Genomic DNA, 23,763 nt, shown 5'->3' with positions numbered 1-23,763 from the left:
CTTCAGTTCTAGAAACATAGACAATATAATGTCCTTCAAACCAGTCTGCAGATCTTGTAACATCCCATGCTGAATGCCTCCTTTAGAGACTGAATTTCCCACGCTGACTGGCTCGTTGAGAGACAAAAATTCTGTCCGCCTCACCACGTTCTTTTAAAGCACCCTACAGAAAGGGCGATGGCCAGATAAACAACCAGACACACAGTCGGAAGCATTGAAAGAAACTCGGCTTTGGCTGCCAGGTAAAAAGATGGCTTCACAACAACATGAATAGGGCTAGATGTCTCTAGGCATGCAGGTGCTGCACAGGACCTCCTGCAGCGGCATTCCCAGATCAACGAATGAAGCAGCCTCACCCGACCCTAAGTAGGTCGGGGGGGGGGGGTATGCGCGCTAGGCCTCGCGGCCAGTTCAAAAGCAGCGTAACTCTTATAAATGTCTTTACCACCACACGCCAATATCCTCAGCACAGCACTGATCACAGGAGTACAAAAGTGGACTAAAAACGAACTTAAAAACTCACAAAAAGTTCACCAGACCAGTAGCCGGTTAAAGGGATAAGCTGAAAGCCGCCGCTGGTTACCTCCTCTCCAGGCAGCAGAAAGCAGGTGACATCCATAAAAGTCCTTGCACCCCTTCAAAACGGTGCATGTAACCAATATGAGAGGTGAAATCCTTGCTCAATGAACTGTGCCCTAATGTTCCCTTTATAAGTCGACTGGCTACGATTAAATCCTTATGTTGATGATTCCATACTTCCTGATAATCTGACTTCTGCCAACATAAATCTGCCAGACTATTATCCTTGCCACAGAACAAATATTTTTCCACACTCAGGCCGAGTCAAATAGATGGGCGCCTGAACCGATGCCCTGGAGAGAGGGCTGTTTGATGTAACAGAACACTGGTGGGGCGATCTCGAGGGCAAAGGTATATCTGCAAGCTTCAAATCCTTATAACTTCTCCTTAAATCTTCAGCAGTTCTCTTGATGCTCTTCCTTATTTCTCAGTTTCTCTCTGGGTTCTCACGTTCAGCTTACACACGTAGGTTTCCTTCACCAAATTGTCGCCAAAATATGTTGTAAATGAATGACGCCTGGTCCATGTAGATTATGTAGATTGATTTATTAAGCTAGATATTATCATCAAGACCCCCACCAGGAGCAGCCTTCCTGCTGCTCAGCCCATCCTACAACTGACTCTCTCACTCACCAACATTCCACAGCATCCTCACACACCAACATTCCAAAACCGCAGTCACACTGGCTGAGCAGCAGGTATAACAGAACCCAAAACAATACCACTAAAATAAATAATTGAAAACGATATTGCAAACATTGAATTATAAAGTAATGAAAAAAAATCAAAACCATGTATCATTTATCAGTCACATTTAAAAGAAACTATTTTAATTTCTTCCTTAAATGCATTTATGTACAATTAGAAGAAGTGACTTCCAAAAGCAGAGTGCTACACCAGAGAAAACCTGTGAATAGGTGATATGATTACGAAATATAGGAATCTCAACACCAAGCAGATCTTTACTCTGCGTTGTGTGAGACCCACATGAAGAGTAGAATTTTGACCAAATAATAATTGGTTTCAAACCAACAGTCTTACAGGTCAGATATCCTAATTTAAATTAAAAGTGAAACTCACAAGAAAGTGACAGCACAAGGATGAGGACATGAATGTTCTAATAAATACATTGTTGAACTTGTAACAAGTCAGGTTGCTGGGTTGAAACATATTTTAAAGAAAGCAAACACATTTAGTCAATTCAAGCATATATTCTGGTAATCTGTGTGTGAAAATTCAAGAACACGTACTAAATATTAAAAAGCATCAGATGGACTAAATGGTTTTATATGTCTAAAATTTGATAACTTATGTAGGTCTGACTTCCCTTTCCTGGCCACTTGGGGATTGGAGGAAAGTTCAAAATCCATGAAAAAACGGAAAGACATAGCCGAGTTAACAAGAGTAGGTGGCATCCTTAGTGAAACAAAATGCAGTGTTTTGGGCTATAATATTAGCCCTTCCCACTAGAAACAAGTAAACAATCAATTATTTACATGTTAAATTTTGACATATGAGTAGGAACTCCTCAAGCAATGGCCATCAGAATCTGACGACTTGGCGATTGTCCATGGCTGTCATCGTATATTAATGAATGGAGATATTGCAGACAACAAATAGATGTTGGGGTCAACATATAAATTAAAGATACTGAGGGGCTTACTTACAAACCCCTTACACCACCGGTGCATCACTTTTTATCACGTAAAAAGTGATGCACTGGCAGTGCAAGGGGCTTGTAAATAAGCCCCTGAGTGTCACCGTAACTCGTAGAGCACTCTGTACATATGATTTGGCAGGGTGGACCTTGATAAATCATTTGACCAATGTGTGTTTCCAGAGAGAAAGGACAAGCCCTATCAGTATTCTTCACACTGAGACACTGAATGTGGCAAGAATTCCCAACAATACTATAAGATCAATAGTATCAAATGCCTCTGAGCTCACAGGTTAACAAGCTGTAACCCCATCATCAGAAACATGGAGTGAGCGGTCAGTCACCTGAAGTGCATATGTCTCCATACTATGCAAGTACATCGAGATTTCAATTGTTTGATGTTTTGAATGGAAGGTAATAATCACATACTAAGGTGTGAGATGGAAATACAAGATGCCATAGATTTATGAATCCTCAGCAGCAATAGTTGTAAGGCACCAGGAGTTACCATTTTCAAAGATTAATAGGGGTTCCAGTCATCCAAATAGGATGCTGCTCTCAGCGATTTCACTAAATTGGCAACATCTAGGATAAATAGAAGTTTAAATAAGATCCAGATCAAATAGGACTGTAACTAGACCAAGAAATTAAATTGCCACACAAAGGAAGACATTTCCTTACAATAATAAAAATGTTAAAAACAAAATTTAATTAGTAATCAGGGAAATACCCACAGAATGTCTGATATGAGTCTTAAGCATAGGTTTGATGCATTGGCTCTACCTAAAAAGAACCTTTGATCAATTCATTTGGCAGAAGAAGTTAAACATACATTTGCTGACAAAATATTTCTCAACTGTTTGTGATCTAACATTTTGCAAGGAGTGCATTCTTTTTAAAGATTAAGAATGTGACATTTATTCCCACTGTGTTCTTGAGAGTACCAATGAGCTTTCCAAAGCAAGCTACTGTACTACTTTCAGCGAAATAACTGTTCTGATTAGCCATGTCAAACAGCCTTGAAATTAATCAAAAATAATAACGCCTGTGTCTAATTCCGATTTTGATAATGTGAGTGTAAGTCATTCAAAAGCAAAATGTGTGTATAGTTGAGTATTACCTTCATTTGCCAATCTTGGCCAATCTAGGTCAACATTTTGATACGGGTTCAAACATAAATAACAAAATATTCTGCCTAGTCCATAAAAATGATCTTGCCAAGGGGATTCTCCACCTAGGATGACTTCACATTTTCTTGGCAATACAATGGCAGTGACAATGATATCTTTTTTTTATTTAAAACTACACATACTATAGGTTTATAATGTTGTACAGAAGGTTTTAGCTCCTCTGCAATAACTGTCTCCTGTTTTCATTAGGGTACATCTATCTTATGGAGAATTACATCTCTGCTAATACCATGTCTGATATAACTAGCTCTTTCGTATCCATTTTTAAGATTACATTGTGGTTTAGTTTTTCTCTTATCAATGCTGTAAATATCAGAAAGTAAAGTGAGAAGCAGGACTTAATTAACTACACACAATTTGCATGTCAAGCACCTTTTAACAGTTCATAAATGGTCACCAACAAGAAAAGAAAATAACTGTGTGATCTGGATTAGTTTCAAGACTGATGTATAACTCTGGATTTTAACAGCATAAATGACTAGTGCTATACATTGCTATGTACATGGATTGCACTACAATGCTTAAGAACCACATTATCTAAGTAAAGATTGCAAGCAGAAAACTTTAGATTTTAAAATTTTGAAAAAATGGTACTTAATTGGTAGGAGAGCAATGTTCTACAGAATATTAAGCTGGAACTCGAGGCAGCTGATATTTGTGACCATGTCATTATTTCAGCATCAATTGGTAAAATGCTAATGCAACTTATATGCGGGGATAGACAAGCTGCAAGCATGTTGATAATTTATTTTCTGTATTTAAATATATTTGTGTTTAATTACATTCCAGGAATGATAGCAGACACTTTTTAACCAAGCTTTTTTTTTTTTTTTTTTTTGTCCTCATGCGCCACCAAGGTTCTATATACGTGATCGATAGGTTAGCAAACAGAGTGCTAGCTCAGTCGGCGACTGGAGGGGACCAAACGGTGAGCGAGAGCCTCGTCCCGTAGCAGTGTAGCTTGACATACCCACGATCGACATAGCGTAACCTTACAGAGGATTTTGAAGATCCACCAAAATACTGAACAAAAGTGTCCAGTCATTACTCATACCCAGACAGAGTATAGATGGCTTAATCATTGGACCTGGGGAAAAAAAAAAATAAATAAAAAAAAAAAAAAACCCAGACTCTCAATGATCCCATCTCAGGAGGTGCCAAAAAGACCTTTTCTCAGGGTTCCCTATTCTGACCAAGTCAAGCTTGGAGACTTGCAGGGTGGAAGCAAACCATTCTATAACTGAGGGAGGTGAGCAGTCCTTCCACTTCTTGCATATCTCCCTTCTAGCAAGTAATATTGCATAAAAGACTAGCTTTTTCGCCGTATTGGGAACCCCCTCTAGGATTCCAAAGATCACTAACTGAGAATCCAATACTATGTTGAAATCGACAGACGTTGACAGAATCTTACAAATAGCATCCCAGAACTGCAACAAAGATGGACACTCGTAAAACATGTGGATGTCCGAGGCAGCCAGGAGGCCACATCTAGCACACTTTACCATGTTCCCTTGAGTAAATTTGGACAAGCGAAGGGGAGAGTAGTATGCTCTATGGATAGTATAAAGGTGGTTCCTGCGCAACCATGCCGGCTTCACGACATCCCACAACATTCTACATGATTTCACCCATACCTCTTGCAGACTGGTATTGCTTATATCTGACCCCCAAAGCTCCTCAGGTAGCTGAAATTCCCCGTCTAACTCCTCCAAAATCAAATTGTACCATAAAGAGATCTCTTTCCTGGCCGGGGGTTTGTCGATCAACATATTTATAAAAGTACTGTAACCGCCTAATGGGGGCTTGCTTCTCTGAGAGGGCTGTGTTATATAAGATCTATACCAACTGGCCATTTGTAGATATTTTAGCCTAGATAGGCCAAAACCAATCTTCTCCCTCAAGCAGTCCCAAGAAAGCAATTCACCCTCAACAAATAGGTCTCCCCAACACTCCAACCCTGCCTCCCTAATGGGTAGTGCAAGCTGATCACACAACCAGGCCGGGGGATCGGGGAGACCCCATAAGGGAGTCCTACCGCTATAATACCCTATTTTGGTGGCTTTTAGAACCTGGGCCCAAGTCCTTGCCATCCCCAGTAGGATCTTCAGCTTAATCTTTTTGAAGTATTTCGGATCTCCAAATTTCAAGAGGAATCCAGACTGACTAACCCCCTCTCCATCTAGCAAGGTCGCATATAATATTCCTACACCAGACTCTAATGGCTTTTTTAACAGCATTCTGGCATGGGAAAGCTGGAACGCCCATGCATACAACTGGATGTCCGGAGCAGCAAAGCCCCCCTTTTCCCTACGCCTCCTTATCTTTTTCCACGAGATCCTTGGAAGGTGTTTATTCCAAATAAATGTATTGATCTCGGCCTGGAATGTTTTAATAGGGATTGGATCAAAGTACAGGGGAATAGTACTAAATAGAAAGGAAAGCTTTGGCAGAACCGTCATCTTGACCAGATTAGACCGCCCGAGTAACGACAGAGGGAGACAGGACCAGGACTGAAGTAATTTACGACAGTCCTTGACTATCTTTAAAAAATTGGTCTTGACAATCTGGTCTAAATCCTCAACAATGTCAAGGCCCAGGTATCTTAACTTCTTTCCTGGCTGAATACCGGCAATGCTCGGGTACTGATCCATACTCCAAGTCATCATCTCAGTTTTTGTGGTATTGATCTCATACCCTGATACTTCTCCGAAAGCAGAGGCTAGCTTGAATATTTCTGGGAGAGCCATATGGGCATCGGAGGTATAGATAATGATGCCATCCGCATAGAGGGCCACTTTTCTCTCCCAGCCCCTACACGCAAACTCCTTGATGTTAACATTATCCCTCAGAGTTTGTGCAAACGGTTCGACATACAGGTCAAATAGGAGCGGAGAGAGAGGGCAACCCTGCCTTGTGCCTCTCGAGATGTTAAAGGGATCGGACAAACCTCCGTTCACCAATACACGAGCACTTGGGTTCTGATATAAAAGGGCAATTGTCCGTCGAAACACTGGTCCCACTCCAAACTTCGCCAGGGCCTCCGACAGATACGACCAAGTTTGATAAAACCATAATAATTAAATGATGTTTGGAATATTTATGAATTTCAAAGCAGTGCCGAATATGAGACTGATGGCCTTCAGTGAGAAGCTTTAATCGAAAAGAATATGGAATATTTAATTGAAATATATAGCGTTGTAGTAATTATTCATTAGATCGGTACTTCCCAAGATCATTTTTGTTAGTTAGGGATAACACAACAGATGCCCGGAAAAGACAGGAAAACTTTCTAAACATACAATTAAAAACTGATTTTTAGAAGGAGTCAACCCTAAATAATCAAATGATTCCCAATCTTTCATTGCTATTACCCACAGCAGTGGAAAACAACTCAACTGGAGTTAGTTACCTTTTACTGTAACTATTGGGTAGTGTCTCTAGTAAGTGACTTTGAAGTATCAAAGACTGTTATTGCTCCACATCTAGGAGAAATAAGGTTATGTTCTCTCATCCTTTCCTCATGAGAAAATGGGCTTCTCATTGTAGCACAAGAATCCTCCTTGATCAAATGCTTAAACCAACATCTTCGGAGTAGTGCATGTGAGTATCATTCCACTTCCACCACTGAGAGATTCTTCCTTTCTTTTGAAGGAACTGTTAGCAGTATAAAAAATGGTGCATAAACTGAGGAGAAAAAAAATTCACTTCTTCCATAAAAAGTCTCTTAGAAAACGGATTTGAACAAAAAAGCTTTTTAGGAGTGAAAATCAGCAACACTTAAAAGAACTATATCAAAAATGAAAGACAACTGAGGAATATGTTTCCTCCTACCAGGTTAAGGTGTGGGAAGAAGGAGCTGCCAAATAGCCACTGGCAGAGCCTCCAAGCTTCCTCAGTTGTTGTATAGCATAGTTAATGACCACTTATGGATCAGTTTCAATGGGCGACCTCATTGGAGTGTTCAAATCAAAGTGTTAGTTATAGCTGGCAACTTGAGGAAACTCACTGGAGCTCGTTGAAACGACTTCCAAAGTCCTGTGGTAAAGAGACATTCAAAGCTGAGAGTGTTGGCCTCTCATTCACAAAAAGGTAGACACAAATGCATTGGACAGCACACATGTACATTCCATTATCAACATATATTTACAGAAGAAGCAGTGTCTAGTGTCAATAATATAAACTGAACAAGCAACGTAGCAGATCAAACAGCTTACAATTGACATTAGCAAATCCTTAGTAGGGAAAAAAATCACTATGTGGTAAAAAGAAGATGGGAGAAGTATTGTTAAATTAGAGAAGGGGCACGATTGTATCCTAAATTAGATTTATCATATATGCTTATGGAGAAGCAGCAACACATTTCCCAAGCCTATTGATATTACTTAGGTTCTCATTTAATAAAATGATCATAATATTTGATGCTGTTAAAATACTTTATGTTGATTTGTCTTTATTAGCTGTATGGTGAATGGTTAAACTCAAATGTTATGAATTAAAGGCAGTCATAGGGATGAGCCTTTCAATTCTAAGGTAACTTGATATTATCATCTTCCATTTTCTGTTCACTTATTATTCAATTGAATGGCTTATCATATGAAAATGCACCAAACAGATTTTTAGGTCTCGCTGAGACAGCGAAAGCTGTCTCTTTGAGACATTTTGTAAGTGGGCTTTCAAAAGTGCTACCCACATGGTTTTGCTGGCCTAGAGCTTGAGTGCACGATGGCGTGCACGTGCACAGCTGCTCCTCTGCTCCTTGCATTCCCCCCTCCCTTCTCGCCCAGCCCTTCTTGTTTCAAACTAGACAGTGAGACACGGCATGCCGCTCAATCGCCAGAATGGTGATTGTATACACAAGAGAAAGAGGATTTGTGGCCTATAAACAAACTGACAGTTTCCAAAAATAATTTTGGGTTCAAAGGTCACAAATGTGTTTCTTTGGCCTGTGCTTAGTTTGAAATCTTAATGCATCCTCACAGGCCCCATGTTTATCTGTGAGATATGACCCAGCTGGTCTGTGGACCCTCCGCAATGATTAACTTGCAGATAGCCCCAGACATTAAGCTTTATGGCTCCTTAACGTGCGCGAGCATCTTTGCAGCGCTGTGGGGGGACGTTTTGTACAGGCTTCGTGACTCATCAGTCACGCCTCAGTCTGATTTAGCCTCAGCCTCATTTAGCATACTTCATTTTCCTGCTGTCTGTGTTTGTGGACACGTCCGGGATTGTTTTTTTTTACTGGATGTTCCGTTTTCTTAAATGTAATTTGGGATTGTGGGCCTCAGTTCCTGTTCTCAAAGCAATCCTCTGCAGTGTCTGTTGTCATGCGAAGTTATGTTGTTGCCAAAACAACAAGTCACTAAAAACATGCGCCCTTTCGGTTAGAAATCTTACTGCACGTACTTCACAAATGTGTGAACTAGCGCAAATCCTATTTATCGCCGTGTTTCTGCCTTTTTCACTGCCAAACACGTCACTAAAAACATTTTTTTAAGTTACAGCGTCGGGTCACCACCCTTTAATTCATGGCAAATTAGCTAAGCTCCCCATGCTTGCGCAAATCTTATTTTTTGCCCTGTTTCAGCTTATTCACTGGTACGAACATCCCAGATTGCTCTTCAAACTTCACCCATACTTGCAACTGTATTAAAGCCACATTTGCATTTCCTACTGTTGGTACTGATCTTTACAAGGAACCAACAATTCTCTTTATTCTGCCAGGGCAGACTCCCATTTAGCCACAGGTAGTAACTGTTGGGACGTTTCACACCATTCCAGACTGGATGGCGGCTACACTTGGTAGTCTTTTTGAAGCAAGGTGTCAATGCATTTCTAAAACATTCAACTTGAAAGGTTGCCTAAATGCTACATTCTCCTTAACTTCTCTGTTTGCCGTGTTTTTTAGATTTAGATTTAGATTTTGATTAAGAATTTATAGAGCGCACGTGTGCCCGTGGGCGTCTTGGCGCTAAGCAGAGACAAAAACTATCTGGTAAAATGACACGGCCTGGTCTACAAGGAGGAAAACAGCCAAGGTTTTACCTCTCTCCTGAATGATAGGATGGAGGGACTGTTTTTGATTGTCATAGGGAGGAGATTCCAGGCCCTTGCTGCATGTAACAGAAAGCTTCTCCCCCCCATCTGACCTGCTTGTATCTAGCTGTCTGGATAAGTTTAGATTGACTTGAGCGAAGGGTCCTAGGGGGCTCATACAATTGCAGATGATCTTTCAAAAACTTAGATCCAATCCCATATAAGGCCTTGTAGGTCAGGCAGACTGATTTAAACTTTATTCTTTTGTCTATTGGTAGCCAATGTAAAGATCTCAGTTTATATGTAATTGGCTCAAATCTGGGAATGTCAAGGACCAATCTTGCCGCTGCATTTTGCAGGCGTTGCAGTTTAGCTAGGTGTTGAGACTGAATCCCAGCAAACAGAGCATTCCCATAGTCGAGCCTTGACAAGGCCAGGGCAGTTACCACCGTTTTACGGGAAGCTAAAGGGATAAAAGGCAGGAGTTTCCTTATTAATTTCAAAATGTACCACATGGTAGATGCAAGTTTATTGACCTGGGCGTCAAAAGTCAGCTTGTTGTCCAGTATAAAGCCAAGATTTTTCACTTTATTTACTGGACGTGGGCAATGGCCTAGGTTATTCGGCCACCATTCCGGGGACCAAGTTTCCATGTCTGTGCCTAGTGTCATAACTTCACTTTTATCTCCGTTCAGCTTTAAACAATTCCTCTGCATCCATTGATTGACCTGTGTCATGCATTCTTGACATTTTTCTGCTGTTTCCCTGATGTTATTTTTAATTGATACCACTATTTGGGTGTCGTCAGTATAAGAGACTGGCAGAAATCCACATTTTCTAATAATAGCAGCAAGGGGCTTAACGTACAGATTAAAAAGAGTGGGGCTCAGGGAAGACCCCTGAGGCACACCACATGGAGAGCTGAAAGATTGCAATTTTACTTCCCCCAGCTCTACTGTAAACGTTCTGTTAGACATGTAGGAGGCAAGCAATGATCGAGCTGACGAGTGCACTCCGGCTTCAGCTAGACGGGTAAGAAGGGTACCGTGGTTGACCGTGTCAAACGCCGCCGAGAGATCCAGTAGGATAAAGGCGGCCTTCCCTCCGGCGTCTAAGATATTCCTGAGTTCCTCAACTGCCGTAATTAATGCCGTTTCAGTCCCATGACCCTCTCGGAAGCCAAATTGTGAGTGGTCTAGGGCAAGGGTGTCAGAGAGGAACGTGGACAGTTGCTTGTTTAGTATTTTCTCAAGAACCTTAGCTGCAAAAGGAATTCTTGCAATCGGTCTATAGTTCGCTGGGATTTGTGGGTCCAGATTTGGTTTTTTTAGGAGAGGCAATACAGAGGTGATTTTCCAGAGATCAGGGTATTGGCAGGAGTTTATTATGTGAGAGAATAAACTGCCTAGTTGCTCACTCATAAGCTCTGGGAAAAGATGCATAACCTTGGGAGGGCAAGGATCGGTTAGACTCCCTGACTTCGTAGTCTTGACGGTTTGGAGAATTTGATCCACTGAAGGTGGTGAAAAATGGAATCGAGTGCTATGCTCTGATGGTTGTGGGACATCTTTGGGAATAGTATGCAGCTGTATGGATTTGACCTCGTCCGATAGTTTGAAAGATTCATAGACTGTGGTCACTTTGTCTACGAAGAATTGGCCCAGAGTGTTACTAAATTCAGTGCTTATTGCTGCTTGTTTGTCGCTATCAATTTTTGTCAGTTTTTTCACAGTGGCAAAGAGTTCTTTACTGGAGTTCTTTGCCTCGTTAATTTTTCTGACAAAGTATTTGCTTTTTTCATCCAATATTAGTTTTTTGTAGGAGGCCAAGGAGGTTTTATAAACATCTTTCAGCAGGGGATCATAATTGGTCCTCCATCTTCTCTCCGCCCTTCTGCAAAATTGTTTTTGTAGTTTTAGGGCATCCGAGAACCAAGGTTGAGAGGGGGTTTTTCTCCTGGAAGTAATCTTTTTTAAAGGTACTAGTTCATGAATGGCTGTCTTTATCCAGCTGGATATTTGACGTGTGGCGGTGTTACTGTCAGGTGCTAATTCAGGGATGGAGAGAGTGAGCTGTTCATTTAGTTTGGTGGCGTCTAGTTTGGACCAGTCGGAATAAGATGCCCTATTGGAAGGAATGACAGCTGTATTTCGGGAATCAATAGTATTGATAGTGAAGATAATGGCCTTATGGTCTGACTAGGGAACTGGTGGAATGTCTAAGAGTTTTAGGTCTCGCCTGAGCCAGCGCTTTAGCGCTGCTCTGGCGAGAGCTATAGAAAGCGGGATTTGGAAGTGCAAACTAGTGCTTTTGAGGCCGCCAACTACAGTGCATGTGCGCCGGGCGCGCGCACCATTTGTCAGCCTGCTGATCACTTTCGCGGCTGCTTTGATGTTCTCAGTGAGCCGCGCGGCCACTGAGAACATCAAAGCAGCCGCGATAGTGCTCAACATATGCCAGGCTTCCCTGTGTTCACCACGCCCCCACCCCCCTTCCATGTTACCCGTGTGGCTCACTTTCTCTTTTATGGCCGCGGTTTCATTTTCAGGCTGTAGTGTCTTCGAAAGAGTAATCTGTTCACTTTCGAGGTAATTTGAGTGCGCGAATGGTCATTGATAAAATAAAGCTGCCCCTGTATCGGTATTTGAAATCACTTACATTTTTTATGTGCGACTGGTGGCCAAGGTACCACATTGATATTAACTGTGTTGATGGTTGCCATTCATTTCTGAAGTAATCACAGAATTCAGATGCTTCACGAGTCACACTTTTGCGAAATATTGTAGCCTGCTACAAGAATGTCAATATGTTTTAGCAAACAAAAGTCAATGGCTCTGGGTTGCTCAGGATGCCCTAGACCGGTGGGTCTTCTAAAATACAATGCAAATAATGGGTTAAGATGAATGTTTGGCAGTCATTTGATTGGACATGCAAGATGCCTTTGTTTTGTATTTGTACTCAATCGAGTGCTTTTCTTCATGTGGAGTTGGTTAGCTTTGTGAGGGTAATGCCTCTGCACCTTAGGTGTTTGTCATAGTAGGAAACTAATGTGCAAGCATGCTTGTTATAGGCAGTGGCCAGGGTGTAATATCTTTGCGAAGCTTGCCTTTGGTGTGGTTGCAGTAATGAAGATAAACAACCAACATATTTTGCTTTCCTTCGTGGCTGCCACTGCAAATTTTTCCTGACATTCTGAGCACGCACTGAGGGCTTTGGGAAATATTTCAGGTATGTGGCAATTGCTTACAAGTGTTCTGTTTTGGGGGTATTTGAGCTCTAGCCTGGAGCTTAAAAGCGCCCACTCAGTTTTATTAAAATCCCCATGAATGATTCGAGAGCTGCATGGGTCGTCTTACTTCTTTCCTACCCGGATCCCAATCTTCTCTTCTTTCCTCAGTGCCACACTCCTTTTCACTTGCCCCTTTAAACCCTTTGTCCTAGTTGCCGCAATTCTGCACTATGAAGCCGATCATAATAAAAAAAGCTTTTGCAATGCAATAGGTATCGCATTTGCAAGAGTTTGAGCTATTGCATTGTAAATGACAACGCCTTTTACTTCCGTGTTGGCTTTTAAAACAAATAAAAAGCATGGTCATTTACAATGCCAATAGCTTAAACTCTCGCAGATGCGAGACCTAATGCATTGTTAATGCTTGTTTGGTTGATGTTAATGATATATAATTAATTTACGAATGTATGTTTAAGTTACTATTTTAATGTATAACTAGTAATTTGGCACAATTTGCCAAACTTCACACATCATCTCAAAGCAAATAAATGTATTTTGTTTGGGTTTAAACCATGCAAAATATATGAGTGAATGTACATAGAAGAAAATTTAAGCTGATATACTTTTTTAATTTTAACTTTAATGGAACTCATTTCAACTCATCTAATGTCTTCTGTAAATGGTGCTTCTAAAACGCTCACATGACTCAAGAATACAATCTATAACCACTGTTGACAATCAACACGTTTTCTTCTCTTATATTGTGGGGATATGAGGCAAATAAAGAAGTGTAGTTACTAGACAAAACTGTAATTGCTTCATTAAAGTAGGGAAGAAAGGATAGTTTATATTGTTTGTGTAGAAGCCGCATATTTTTGATACTATGTAAGTTGTGTAAAAACTCTCCTTTTGAGTGATCCTTCTATATCTATTGCATCCTGCTGTGTGTGCTCCAGGAAAGTTCTTATAAACATTAGGCAAACTGATAAACTGAACAATAATAAAACATCCTTATTGGTCAAATCACTAACATATTCAGAAATATCCTTACCATGTGAAGCTCTGCATGTGCGTATACATCTGAAATTATGATTGTGGATTAACACTCTAGCCATTTAGGTACAGAGAGTGTAGTTAAGTCAGTCTAAAAGTGTTCTAGAAGATTGAGGGCCATACTTCACAAAACCTGATTTGATAACATTGCATAGAGACGTTTCAGCATTTTGAATTGAGCTTGAACATGTGCATATGTATAGCACATACAACTATATTCAATGCATAAAACATTTAACCAAAATCATTATTTTATTTTTTTGCTGGTTGTATGCATTAAATAGACACAACTCACAGCATATATAGAAATACTGAGTTTCTGACGGCCTGTTTCAGTCCCACACAAAATCCTAAACAGACGCTTTTAGAAAATTACAAATCCACCAAACATTTGAAATTTCAGGACAGAAATCGACAATTTTCCACTTCACGATCCCTCACCAGAGAAAAAAGTAACAAAAATAGTATTGCAGCCAAAAGAAAATCAACAACTTTATTAACAATTCAATAGAATTCGATTTTGTTGACGCAGAATACTTCACAAACCTTTCTCACAAACAAAAATGCCCTAGGAATGTTATTGTAACTTTTCAAAGCATGCTTCTTCACAAAATAGTGCATTCTATGAAATTCAAAAGTAGAAAATATTCAAGATTTGCAGGTACATCAGTGGTGCATACATTTCTCAGTAACTTCATTTCTTTACTAGTGGCAAAGAGTTATGTTTGTATCTTGTCTTCATGAATGGTAGCTTATGCAGAATGTTCATCCTTTCTCCTAAGACATTAGCGCAGTCAATAAAACAATAACAAGAGCTCAAGAACAATACCTGCTTGAAGAAATGTCATGTCTAGTGCAAATTATTGTAAATTAAAAATGTTACCTCTGGTTAACCAATTGCTAATTCTCTTAAAAACAACTTTAACAAGGTTTGTGAAAAGCATAGAAAAATCCACTGAAAACCTACAGTGAATAAGACATACCCAGTAGCGATAAAAATAAATCCACAAAGGATGTTGCCAATAAATCATTCACTTCAACCTGAACCACTCAAACAATTAAGTGTTATATTCTTAAATTCATAAGTTTCTTGAATGTTGCTCACATTGCAGTCATGTTGCTTATACTTGAAAGTGCACCATGGTGATAGAACCTGCTGTATTTGATAAAAAAAGGTTGCCTCCGAATTTTAATATTTATTCAAGTATGTGCAACCTTCGGAAACGTTTTTAAAGATTTAAAGCCTCTGCTTCAACATCATTTCTTCATCACCATCATTTCTAGACAATTCTTCATGAACAAGCTTGCTTAGGGAGTAAAGCTTCTCAAAGCCAACATAAGTCCTACTGGATATGGAGGTGAGCCCATAAAATTGCTAGAGTACTTCACTGGATTGATAGAATACAAAGGTAGGCTTACCACGGGGAAGGTATATGTTTCACATAAAGGGGACAGCATCCTCAGTTGGTTTCATCAGAGAGATCTTGGGGTGATGTTAGGCCCCAACAGCGATCCTCCTATTTTACTAAGAGAAGATTTTCAAGTTAACGATGTATTAGTTCAAGATGGAGAAAGTGATTTTACCAATCTTTTGAAGAGAGAGTTTCCTAACGTCTTTAAGGATGAATTAGGGTGTTTGAGAGACTATGCTCACAAAATAAGATTAATTCCTGGAGCAGTTCGTATAGCTTGCAAAGTACATAGTATTCCATTATCAGTGAGAGATGAGATGAAAGGGGAGCTGGAGAAGTTAAAGAAAGATGGTATAATTGAGGAAGTAGAGGGCACTAGGTGGTTGGCGCCAGTTGTAGCCACACGAAAATCTAACGTAAATTTGCGTCTTTGTATTGATTTAAGAGAATTAAATAAACAGGTCATCATTGATAAATATCCATTGCCAAAAATATCTGATATGTTAATGCTGTTACATGGGGCAAGTGTTTTCTCTACTGTGGACTTAAAATCTGCTTATCACCAGATCAAATTGGAAGATGAGTCTAAAGACCTTACAGCATTTATCACACCATTTGGGACCTACAGATTTGTTAGGGTTTTGAAAGGCGTAATGGGTGTAAAAATTTATCAAGATGATGTGCTTGTATATGGGAGGAATGAAGAAGAACATGACAAGATACTCAGAGAAGTTTAAAAAAAATTCCAGGAATACAATCTTACTGTGAGGATTGACCAATGTAAATTCAAAAGGTCATCAATTGATTACCTTGGACACAACATTTCAGGTCAAGGTGTGCAACCTAAAGCTGAACTTGTAAGTGCCATTCTGAATCTAGCCTCTCCATCCAACAAGGAGGAATTGATGAAGTTTCTACGAACATACTTGAGAAAACTCCAAATTTAAAAAGTTTTCATCCAACCAAAAGAACTGTACTCATTACCGATGCCAGCATGAAAGGTTTGGGTGGTGTTTTACAACAAAATGATGGTAATTCAGAGAATGTCATTCTGTTCCTACCGCGAAGTCTCAGAGGTGCAGAATTACGCTACTCTGTGATAGAAAGAGAAGCACTAGCTGTACACTGGGCGATCAAGAAACTCAAGAATGTGCTCTTGATGCACTGTTCTGAGGCAGGAATGGTCATATTTACTGACATATGGTGCATTCCTGCTCTCTTATTTTGCTGGTACATTTGTGGATGCAAAGCGCCAACCCAGGCACCCTTGCGCCATGGTGCAAGGGTGACCGAGTTACACCCAGGATCGTTTTTGATTAGGGACACCTGCACAAAAACTATCCTCTAGAGGTGTTTTCCTCTTCCTAAGTATGATGCACAATGCAGAATACTTCAAAAGACGAACAAAACAAGGAGAATTAAAACTATTTCTCCTTGTTGCATCTCTCCAGGGAAGGCATAGCATTTTGATATATTCCCAGGTTTACTAATGTTAGTAAGTCTTGAAATGTGTTAAAATACATGGATGGATGCGTAGGAACACCCATTCTCGACCCATCCAACACCTTCCTGGTGCAGAGTACCACAAGGCAAGGACTTGAGCTGCCTTGCATTACTCCAGATTTACCAAGCCACCCGTGGTATACATTGGCAACGCAAGCCCTTGAAAAGTTCAGCCCTAATATGATACTGGGTTAATAGCATTCTTTTGGGTGAACAAAAAGGTCATGTAGTCCCAAACACTATTTGTAAAAAGAGTAAATGCAAGAGTAAACGCTCACCGAACCAGGAACAAAGTTCAACCAAGAGAAAATAATCAATTCACGTTTGCTACTGTAGGCATGAAATGAATGAACAGTCACAAGTAATAGGAAACATATTTTCAGTTTATGAGTGATTTCATTGGTGTAGCCTTTAGTCCTGCCATATCCATCCTGCAGCAGATAGTCATGTGTGAGTGGTAAAATAAAAGTATTTACATAAATATTTTTGCATGCATTCATTAGTGTAGGGCCCATGGTTGCGCAATGTATGCGGTGCACACAGTTCCACTTACCCATTACAGAGAGGTCTGCCGCTGCAGTGCTGTTCTCATTCCTGTACGTGACAACACATGTGTATGTCCCAGCGTCATCATTCGTAACATTTGAGATAAGCAAGTTACTGCTGCCAATCAAGGAGTACTTCTTCGACCTTCAAAGTGTATGAAATACAGCAATTATTTTAACACGCTGGAATTATCTCAAAGGGACAGAAAAAGGTTCAAAGGGATGCAGAGAATAATTGTGTTATGAAGCCCAAAAGCAGGCTAAGTAAACAGCCCTATTTATGTCATTATTTCAGTGCACAAATATTTTGAAGCTGAAATAGTGAGAAACATTAACTCTGCTGGCATTTCTTTTTAACAGTTTGATAGACAACATCTCAGCAAGACATCCATGGTTAAACAAAGTGAACGAACATCCTGTTTCCACTGCAGCATGTTTAGTAATTTACAATCTTTGAATACTGACACAAATGCCCAGTCCACATATAGCATATTTGCATCAGTAAAGGCCAGGTTATTGCCTCTTCCTACAATGGCCTTAGATAACTATGCTTTTACCAGGTAGGTACCAGATTTGCATGCATTTTTACATGTATAAGTGGTGCTTAGGTGTAAAGGAAAAAGGATCTTGGGAGGAAGTTACCTACTATATATTCACAGAATCAGAGTTTGTGATATTCCACTCACAGATCAGATATTTTCCTTTGGCAGTCATCTACGTTTGAGAATTGTTCATTAGAGTTCATCTGTGGCCAGTGGAAGGAAAAAGAGCATTCCTGGACTGATGCACTTGGCAAAGTTGAGGAGAACAAAGACTGACTCCTGTGTTTGCATGTATTCAGAAACGCTGGCCATATCTTCAACTAATGTGAAGGGCAGTCCAGTCCATTTTTAGAATGGGAAAGTAATTAGTACAGACAAATACTTCAAATGGGCAGAGGGGAATGCGGTTCTTATTCCATGTAATAACGCGTTATAATGCATATAGAAAAGAAAACAATAGTGATTTCAATCACGTGTACCTCAGGATTTTCTGTTCCGCCATGTGGCCACTCCAATCCACCTGGCAGACGTGGACTGTGTCTAGACATCCATGATACTCATACATTCTTCTACATCTTCCTCCAGGAACATAAATAAATCTACACAAACAGCAAGCCTAAGTCTATAATTCACCAATCTAAGGACAAGTCGGTCAGCAGTCAGTCAGTAGGACCTTTAGAACGGAGTGCCCCTTCACACATAGATCTCACCCGATCAAAGCTCCAGAGCACAAACAGACTAGATGCTCTTTCGCACACCCAACTCTTCAACAACTACTAAGACACAATAGCTTTATCGCTGTGAAGCCTTCAAACGTAGGGTAGGAGCGGCACTCCATTTACTGATGTCAATTAGAACTTTATCAACAATTTTAAAATGTTTTTCTGTCCACACACTTAACCCTTAGCCCAATGTTTATTTATCACAAAATTCTTCAATTTGACTGTAGGGACGCTTTTGTCATATACATAAATTTAATGACACTATAGATAGATACATATTTGCAATCATTATTTTGGATATCTTTTATTAGAAATCAGACCCAAAAATAAATAAATGGTAGTCCTACATTAGTTCAGAAATGCTTTGAATCCTCAATGGTGTGCTTGGGCAAACGTAATGTGATATCTATATTGCCCCTCTTACTTCTCGAATTGACTCCTATGGAATTGCAATTACTTATTGTGGATAGCACCCAGTTGATCCTTTCCTTAGATCAGGGGTCAGTCGGCCCAGAATTAAATTTCTAAAAATGTCTCTTCAATGAGATTTCATGGATACAAAACAATCCTATTAAGTGAAATTCTGAGAAAATGGAAATGCTCCTCTTAGGAAAATATGATCTCCCTTCTCTGACATGTTGGTGGCCAAACTCTGTCCCCTCTCCACCAGATACGGTTAATGTAGCAATGAATTTGGGGGGGTCAAATTTGACACTGAAATATATTTTCAACCTCAAGCGACAGCAGTAGCCGGTATGTGTGTCAACCTGACTAAATCCCTCAAGAAGTGTCTTCACTTTCTCCCACATAATGCCATGAAAACTGTATCATTTAAACTCAAAACACTGAGATTAGACTTGTATGTGGGGTGTGCAAAACAGATAATACAGAAACTTCAGATGGTCCAACATGCAGTAGCCCAAATGGTGTTACAGCTCCCTAAACGGAGCTCTGCAACAGCTGCATTAAACTGACTTCACTGCTACCTATATGTAAAATAATTTTGCTTAAGACACTGCTGCTAGTCTTCAAGGCCTTTAAGGCCATGGGCCTGAGATATCTCACTTCCAGACTCATCATTACAAGACCCTGAGAACACTGAAATCCTCAAATGCAAATCTGCTGAACCCCGCCTCTTTCGGATTGAAAACAATCGGTGGAAAATATCTCATGGTGATAGGCACCAAAGCATGATACCAACTGCCAAAGCATCTCCGAATTATAAACATGGAAGAAGTTTTCAAAAATACTTTTAAGACATGGCTTTTCCAAGCCTCTTATGCACTCTGTCATGCTCTCTCTTAAACTGCTCCATTTAGACTCCAGACAAGGTCATCCTGATGCTTAGGCCTAGCGCTAGCATGCTCATTTTTGAGAGACTGTGAGCTCTACAAATACGCTATTCATTCATTCACTTTGAAATATGATACTGCCCTTGCTGTAGTACATGAAATTACTCTTAGATTTGTAATACATGGTAATGCTAAAGCTACCTTCAAGTCTTGTCTTAGCCACAATCATTATTTCATTGCAGTCACAGATAGGCAGATTTTTCAAACACATTTTGTTGTAGATACTGGAATTTCTAAAACAAGAACGTCTACTATACTTTCTAGTTAGGCTACATGGCTGAATTTTACACCAACCTGTAGGCTATGTTTAACATACATAAATACATATAATAAATAAATGATTATATAATATACATATATTATATAATGTATATATGTTTATATATATATGTATGTTCACTGCAAAAAACATTTACAGAGACGTTATAGATAGGATCAGATTTTACTCATACAGAACCAGTGAAATTCAGGAGTTATAATTAACTGAGCTAACTATAACTTACATCCCCTGCAATGCACTGCTTATGACCTCACATATTTCATCATTAATTACATGGTCTGTGACATCACTGATGACATCCTAAGTGACACCCCTGATGACATCATCCAGTGAGTGTAAGTGATTTGTAAACATTTCTGAGGCTTAAAGACATGTACTAGACTACAACATAAGTTAAATTACTATTCTTTCTGTCCTTCCAATGAGTAATACTGTTTATAACATATGTCATCTGAGTACGTTTGTGACTGCCTGTATCAGTGTGTGAGTAGGTATCTGAGTGACTGTATGGTTGTTTGAGTAGGTGTGTGAGTGGCTGTATTGATATGACACCGGGTATATGAGTGGTTGTATAGGTCTGTCAGTGGATATGTGAGAGGCTCTATGGGTCTCTGAATAGGTTTGTGAGTGGATTTCTGAGATCTGATTGGGTGTTTGAGTGTTTGTATGGATGTGTGAGGGGTTGTATGGGTGTGTGAGTGGGTGTGTGAGTGATTGTATGGGCATGTGAGTGGCTGTGCATGTGTGTGAGTGGGTATGTGAGTGATTGGGTGTGTGAGTAGGAAAATGAACGCTTGTATGGGCCTGTGAGTAGTTTTGCGGGTATGTAAGTCGGTGAGTGAGTAGTTGTGTGGCATGAGAGTGGTTGTATGGGTGTGCAAGTGGGTCTGTAAGTGGGTGTGGGTGTGGTTGAATGGGTGTGTGAGTGGGTGTGTGAGTGGTTGTATGGATCTTTTAGTAGGTGTGTGAGTGGTTGTGTGAGAGGGTGCATGGGTGTGTAAGTGAATATGTGAGTGGTTGTGTAGGTGTGCGAGTTGTTCTGTGGATGATGTCATCAGTGAAGTCATTTAAGATGTCAAGAGAGATGTCATTGACCATGTCATGAGTGATGTAATACGGGAGGTCATAAGCAGTGCTTTGTGGTGGCGTAAGTTATAGTTAGCTCAGTCAAATGTCAGCCTACCTATAATGTCCCTGTAACCTTTGATTTTTTCTGTGAATTTCTAGGTTTAAAAAAAATTCCATTTCCTTACTATAATGTCCCTGTAACTTTTGGTTTTTTCTGTGAATTTCTAAGGTTTTGTACATTTTATTTCCTAACTGTAACCTGTAACCTTTGAGAGTGGGTGTGTGAGTGGCTGTATAGGTCAGTGAGTAGGTGAGTGAGTATGGGTCTGTGAGTGGGTGTGTGAGTAGTTTTGTAGGTGTGTTAGTGGGTATGTGAGTGGCTGTATGGGTCAGTGAGTGTGAGTGGGTACATGAATGGCTGTATTAATCTGTGACTGGGTGTGTGAATAGTTGTATGGGTCGGTTCCTGGGTGAGTGAGTGGCTGTATGGGTCTGTGAGTGGGTGTGTGTGTAGTTGTGTGACCAGATTTGTGAGTCAATATATGGGTCTGCGAGTAGATGTGTGGGTGGCTGTATGGATATGTAAGTGGCTGTGTGAGTGGTTGTATGGATCTATAAGTGTGCATGTGAGTGGCTGTATGATTGTGTGATTGGGTGTGTGTGGTTATGTGGGTGTGTGAGTGGATGTATGGTTCTGTGAGTGGCTGTGTTAGTGGTTTTGTGGGTGTGTGAATGGCTGTACTGGTGTGTGAGTGGCTGTGTGGGTCTGTGAGTGTATGTGAGTGTGGCTGAATGTGTGAGTAGGTGTCTGAGTGTCGAGGTGGCTATGTCAGTAGCTGTGTGAGTAACTGGGCCAGAACTGAACCTCCCTGCCTCTTTACCCAAAAAGTAGCCACAGTTTTGTACAAAATGTCTACCCAATTGGAGTACTATCTACTGGTTAATTAGTAGATGCTTCCTCATTGGGTAATAGCTAGTGCATATTCTAAACTACAGCTGTGTAATGGACCACGAGGAAATGTCTCCAATGACCTTGTGAACACAAGGACATGATGGAGGGAGCACTGAAACATTTTAGACACTCACCCCCAGTCACAGATCTGGGTTGAATCCATCATCCATTTTTGGCTCGCTTCGCCACCTCAGTTCAGATCCAGCTATACGCAAATCAGTCTTGACCCTGTGCCTCATGGGAACAGTCCGGGCCCGGACTGCCAAGCTAGGTCTTTCCTGAACCGGAAACAAGCATCCTGGGACCGGTTTCTGGGTAACACCCATCAGCAGCCAGGCTAGCTTGAATCCAGTGGCAAAGTGAGCAAGAGACCCACGTCTGGGCATACCCTGCCAATTTAGGGCGAACAAAGCAAACACAATGGAGATGACGGACTGAGCGCTGAAACTTTTCAGACATTCACCCCCAGTCTGAATGGGTGTGTGAGTAGGTGTCTGAGTGTCGAGGTGGCTATGTCAGTAGCTGTGTGAGTGACTGGCCCAGAACTGAACCTCACCTGCCTCTTTATCCAAAAAGATTCCACAGTTTTACACAAAATGTTTACCCAATTGAAGTATTTTTTCTACTGGTTAATTAGTAGATGCTACCTCATTGGGTAATAGCTAGTCCATATTCTAAACTACAGCTGTGTAATGGACCACGAGGAAATATCTCCAATAGACCTTGTGTGCATGTAATTTCAGCAATGTGATTGCCCCTCAAGCGTCTTGGTCCACAAATCTGTGATAACATGAATCTTCATCTACAGAACAGGATAAGACTACAAAGAGGGGCCTATCCACCAAACAAGGATACTTCCTTCTAACTACATGAAGTAAGTGTGTTTTTGTTTGGTGGTGATTACTTCAAAATTCCTCTGCATCAAGAACGCAGCTGCAAAATTGTTGGGAAAAGTGTTAGGAGGCCTTTTGGTAAGCTGTCCATCAGCGTGGGTAAGGTGGGAAGACAATTATTACTACTACTAAGGAAAACAGGGCGGACCAAATAGACTGTCCTTGCAGATGATTTTGGGCATTTGCATACTTGGGCAACCAAAAGGGAGAACCATGGCCTCTGCTCTCAATGATGCATTCCCCTCCATTAAGGCTTTCAGATTGTGTTTCAACATGGATTACGGGAGGAAACACAATTGCTTTGCTTTTGCCAAGCTCAAGAAGTAAGGATCATTTGTGCTTTACAGAATTGGAGCATCAACTGGGGCACCTGCTGTGCTTATATTTGTAAGTGCTTCCCGTTGAGGTTTAATTTCTGTGAATTGAGCATCAGGGCCAGAATGGAATCTTATTTTTTCCAACTGGAGTACTTTCTGATGGTTAATTAGTAAGTGTTACCTCATTGGGTAAATGTATAGTGCATAATCTACACTACAGCTGCGTAAAGGACCAAGAGATAATGTCTCCAGTGATCTTGTGGGCATGTATGATCGGCAATGCGATTGTTCTTGCAGTGTCTTCATCCACAAATCTGTGATAACATGAGTCCTCGTCAAAAAAAGATGACGAGACTACAAAGAGGTGAATTTCCACTAAACAAGGGTACTTCCTCCTATCTATATGATGTAAGTGCTTGTTTGTTTGGTGGAGATG

General features: G+C 40.5%; 1 protein-coding gene across 5 annotated transcripts in view; it reads right to left on the bottom strand.

Annotated features, from left to right (window-relative positions):
* The window catches only part of DCC (DCC netrin 1 receptor), a 1,201,728-nt gene that overhangs the window by 578,057 nt on the left and 599,908 nt on the right, over positions 1-23,763 (bottom strand). For all 5 annotated transcript variants that reach the window (XM_085629855.1, XM_085629864.1, XM_085629892.1 and 2 more), the window contains exon 5: positions 17,210-17,346. In XM_085629855.1, coding sequence (XP_085485981.1) covers positions 17,210-17,346 — 137 coding nt within the window. The remainder of the gene's footprint in view (positions 1-17,209; positions 17,347-23,763) is intronic.

The sequence above is a fragment of the Triturus cristatus genome, chromosome 2_1 (genome assembly GCF_964204655.1).
Source record: "Triturus cristatus chromosome 2_1, aTriCri1.1, whole genome shotgun sequence".
Taxonomy (NCBI): domain Eukaryota; kingdom Metazoa; phylum Chordata; class Amphibia; order Caudata; family Salamandridae; genus Triturus; species Triturus cristatus.
Note: the sequence above shows the minus strand (reverse complement) of the source record. Positions and strands in the feature narration are given on the sequence as shown.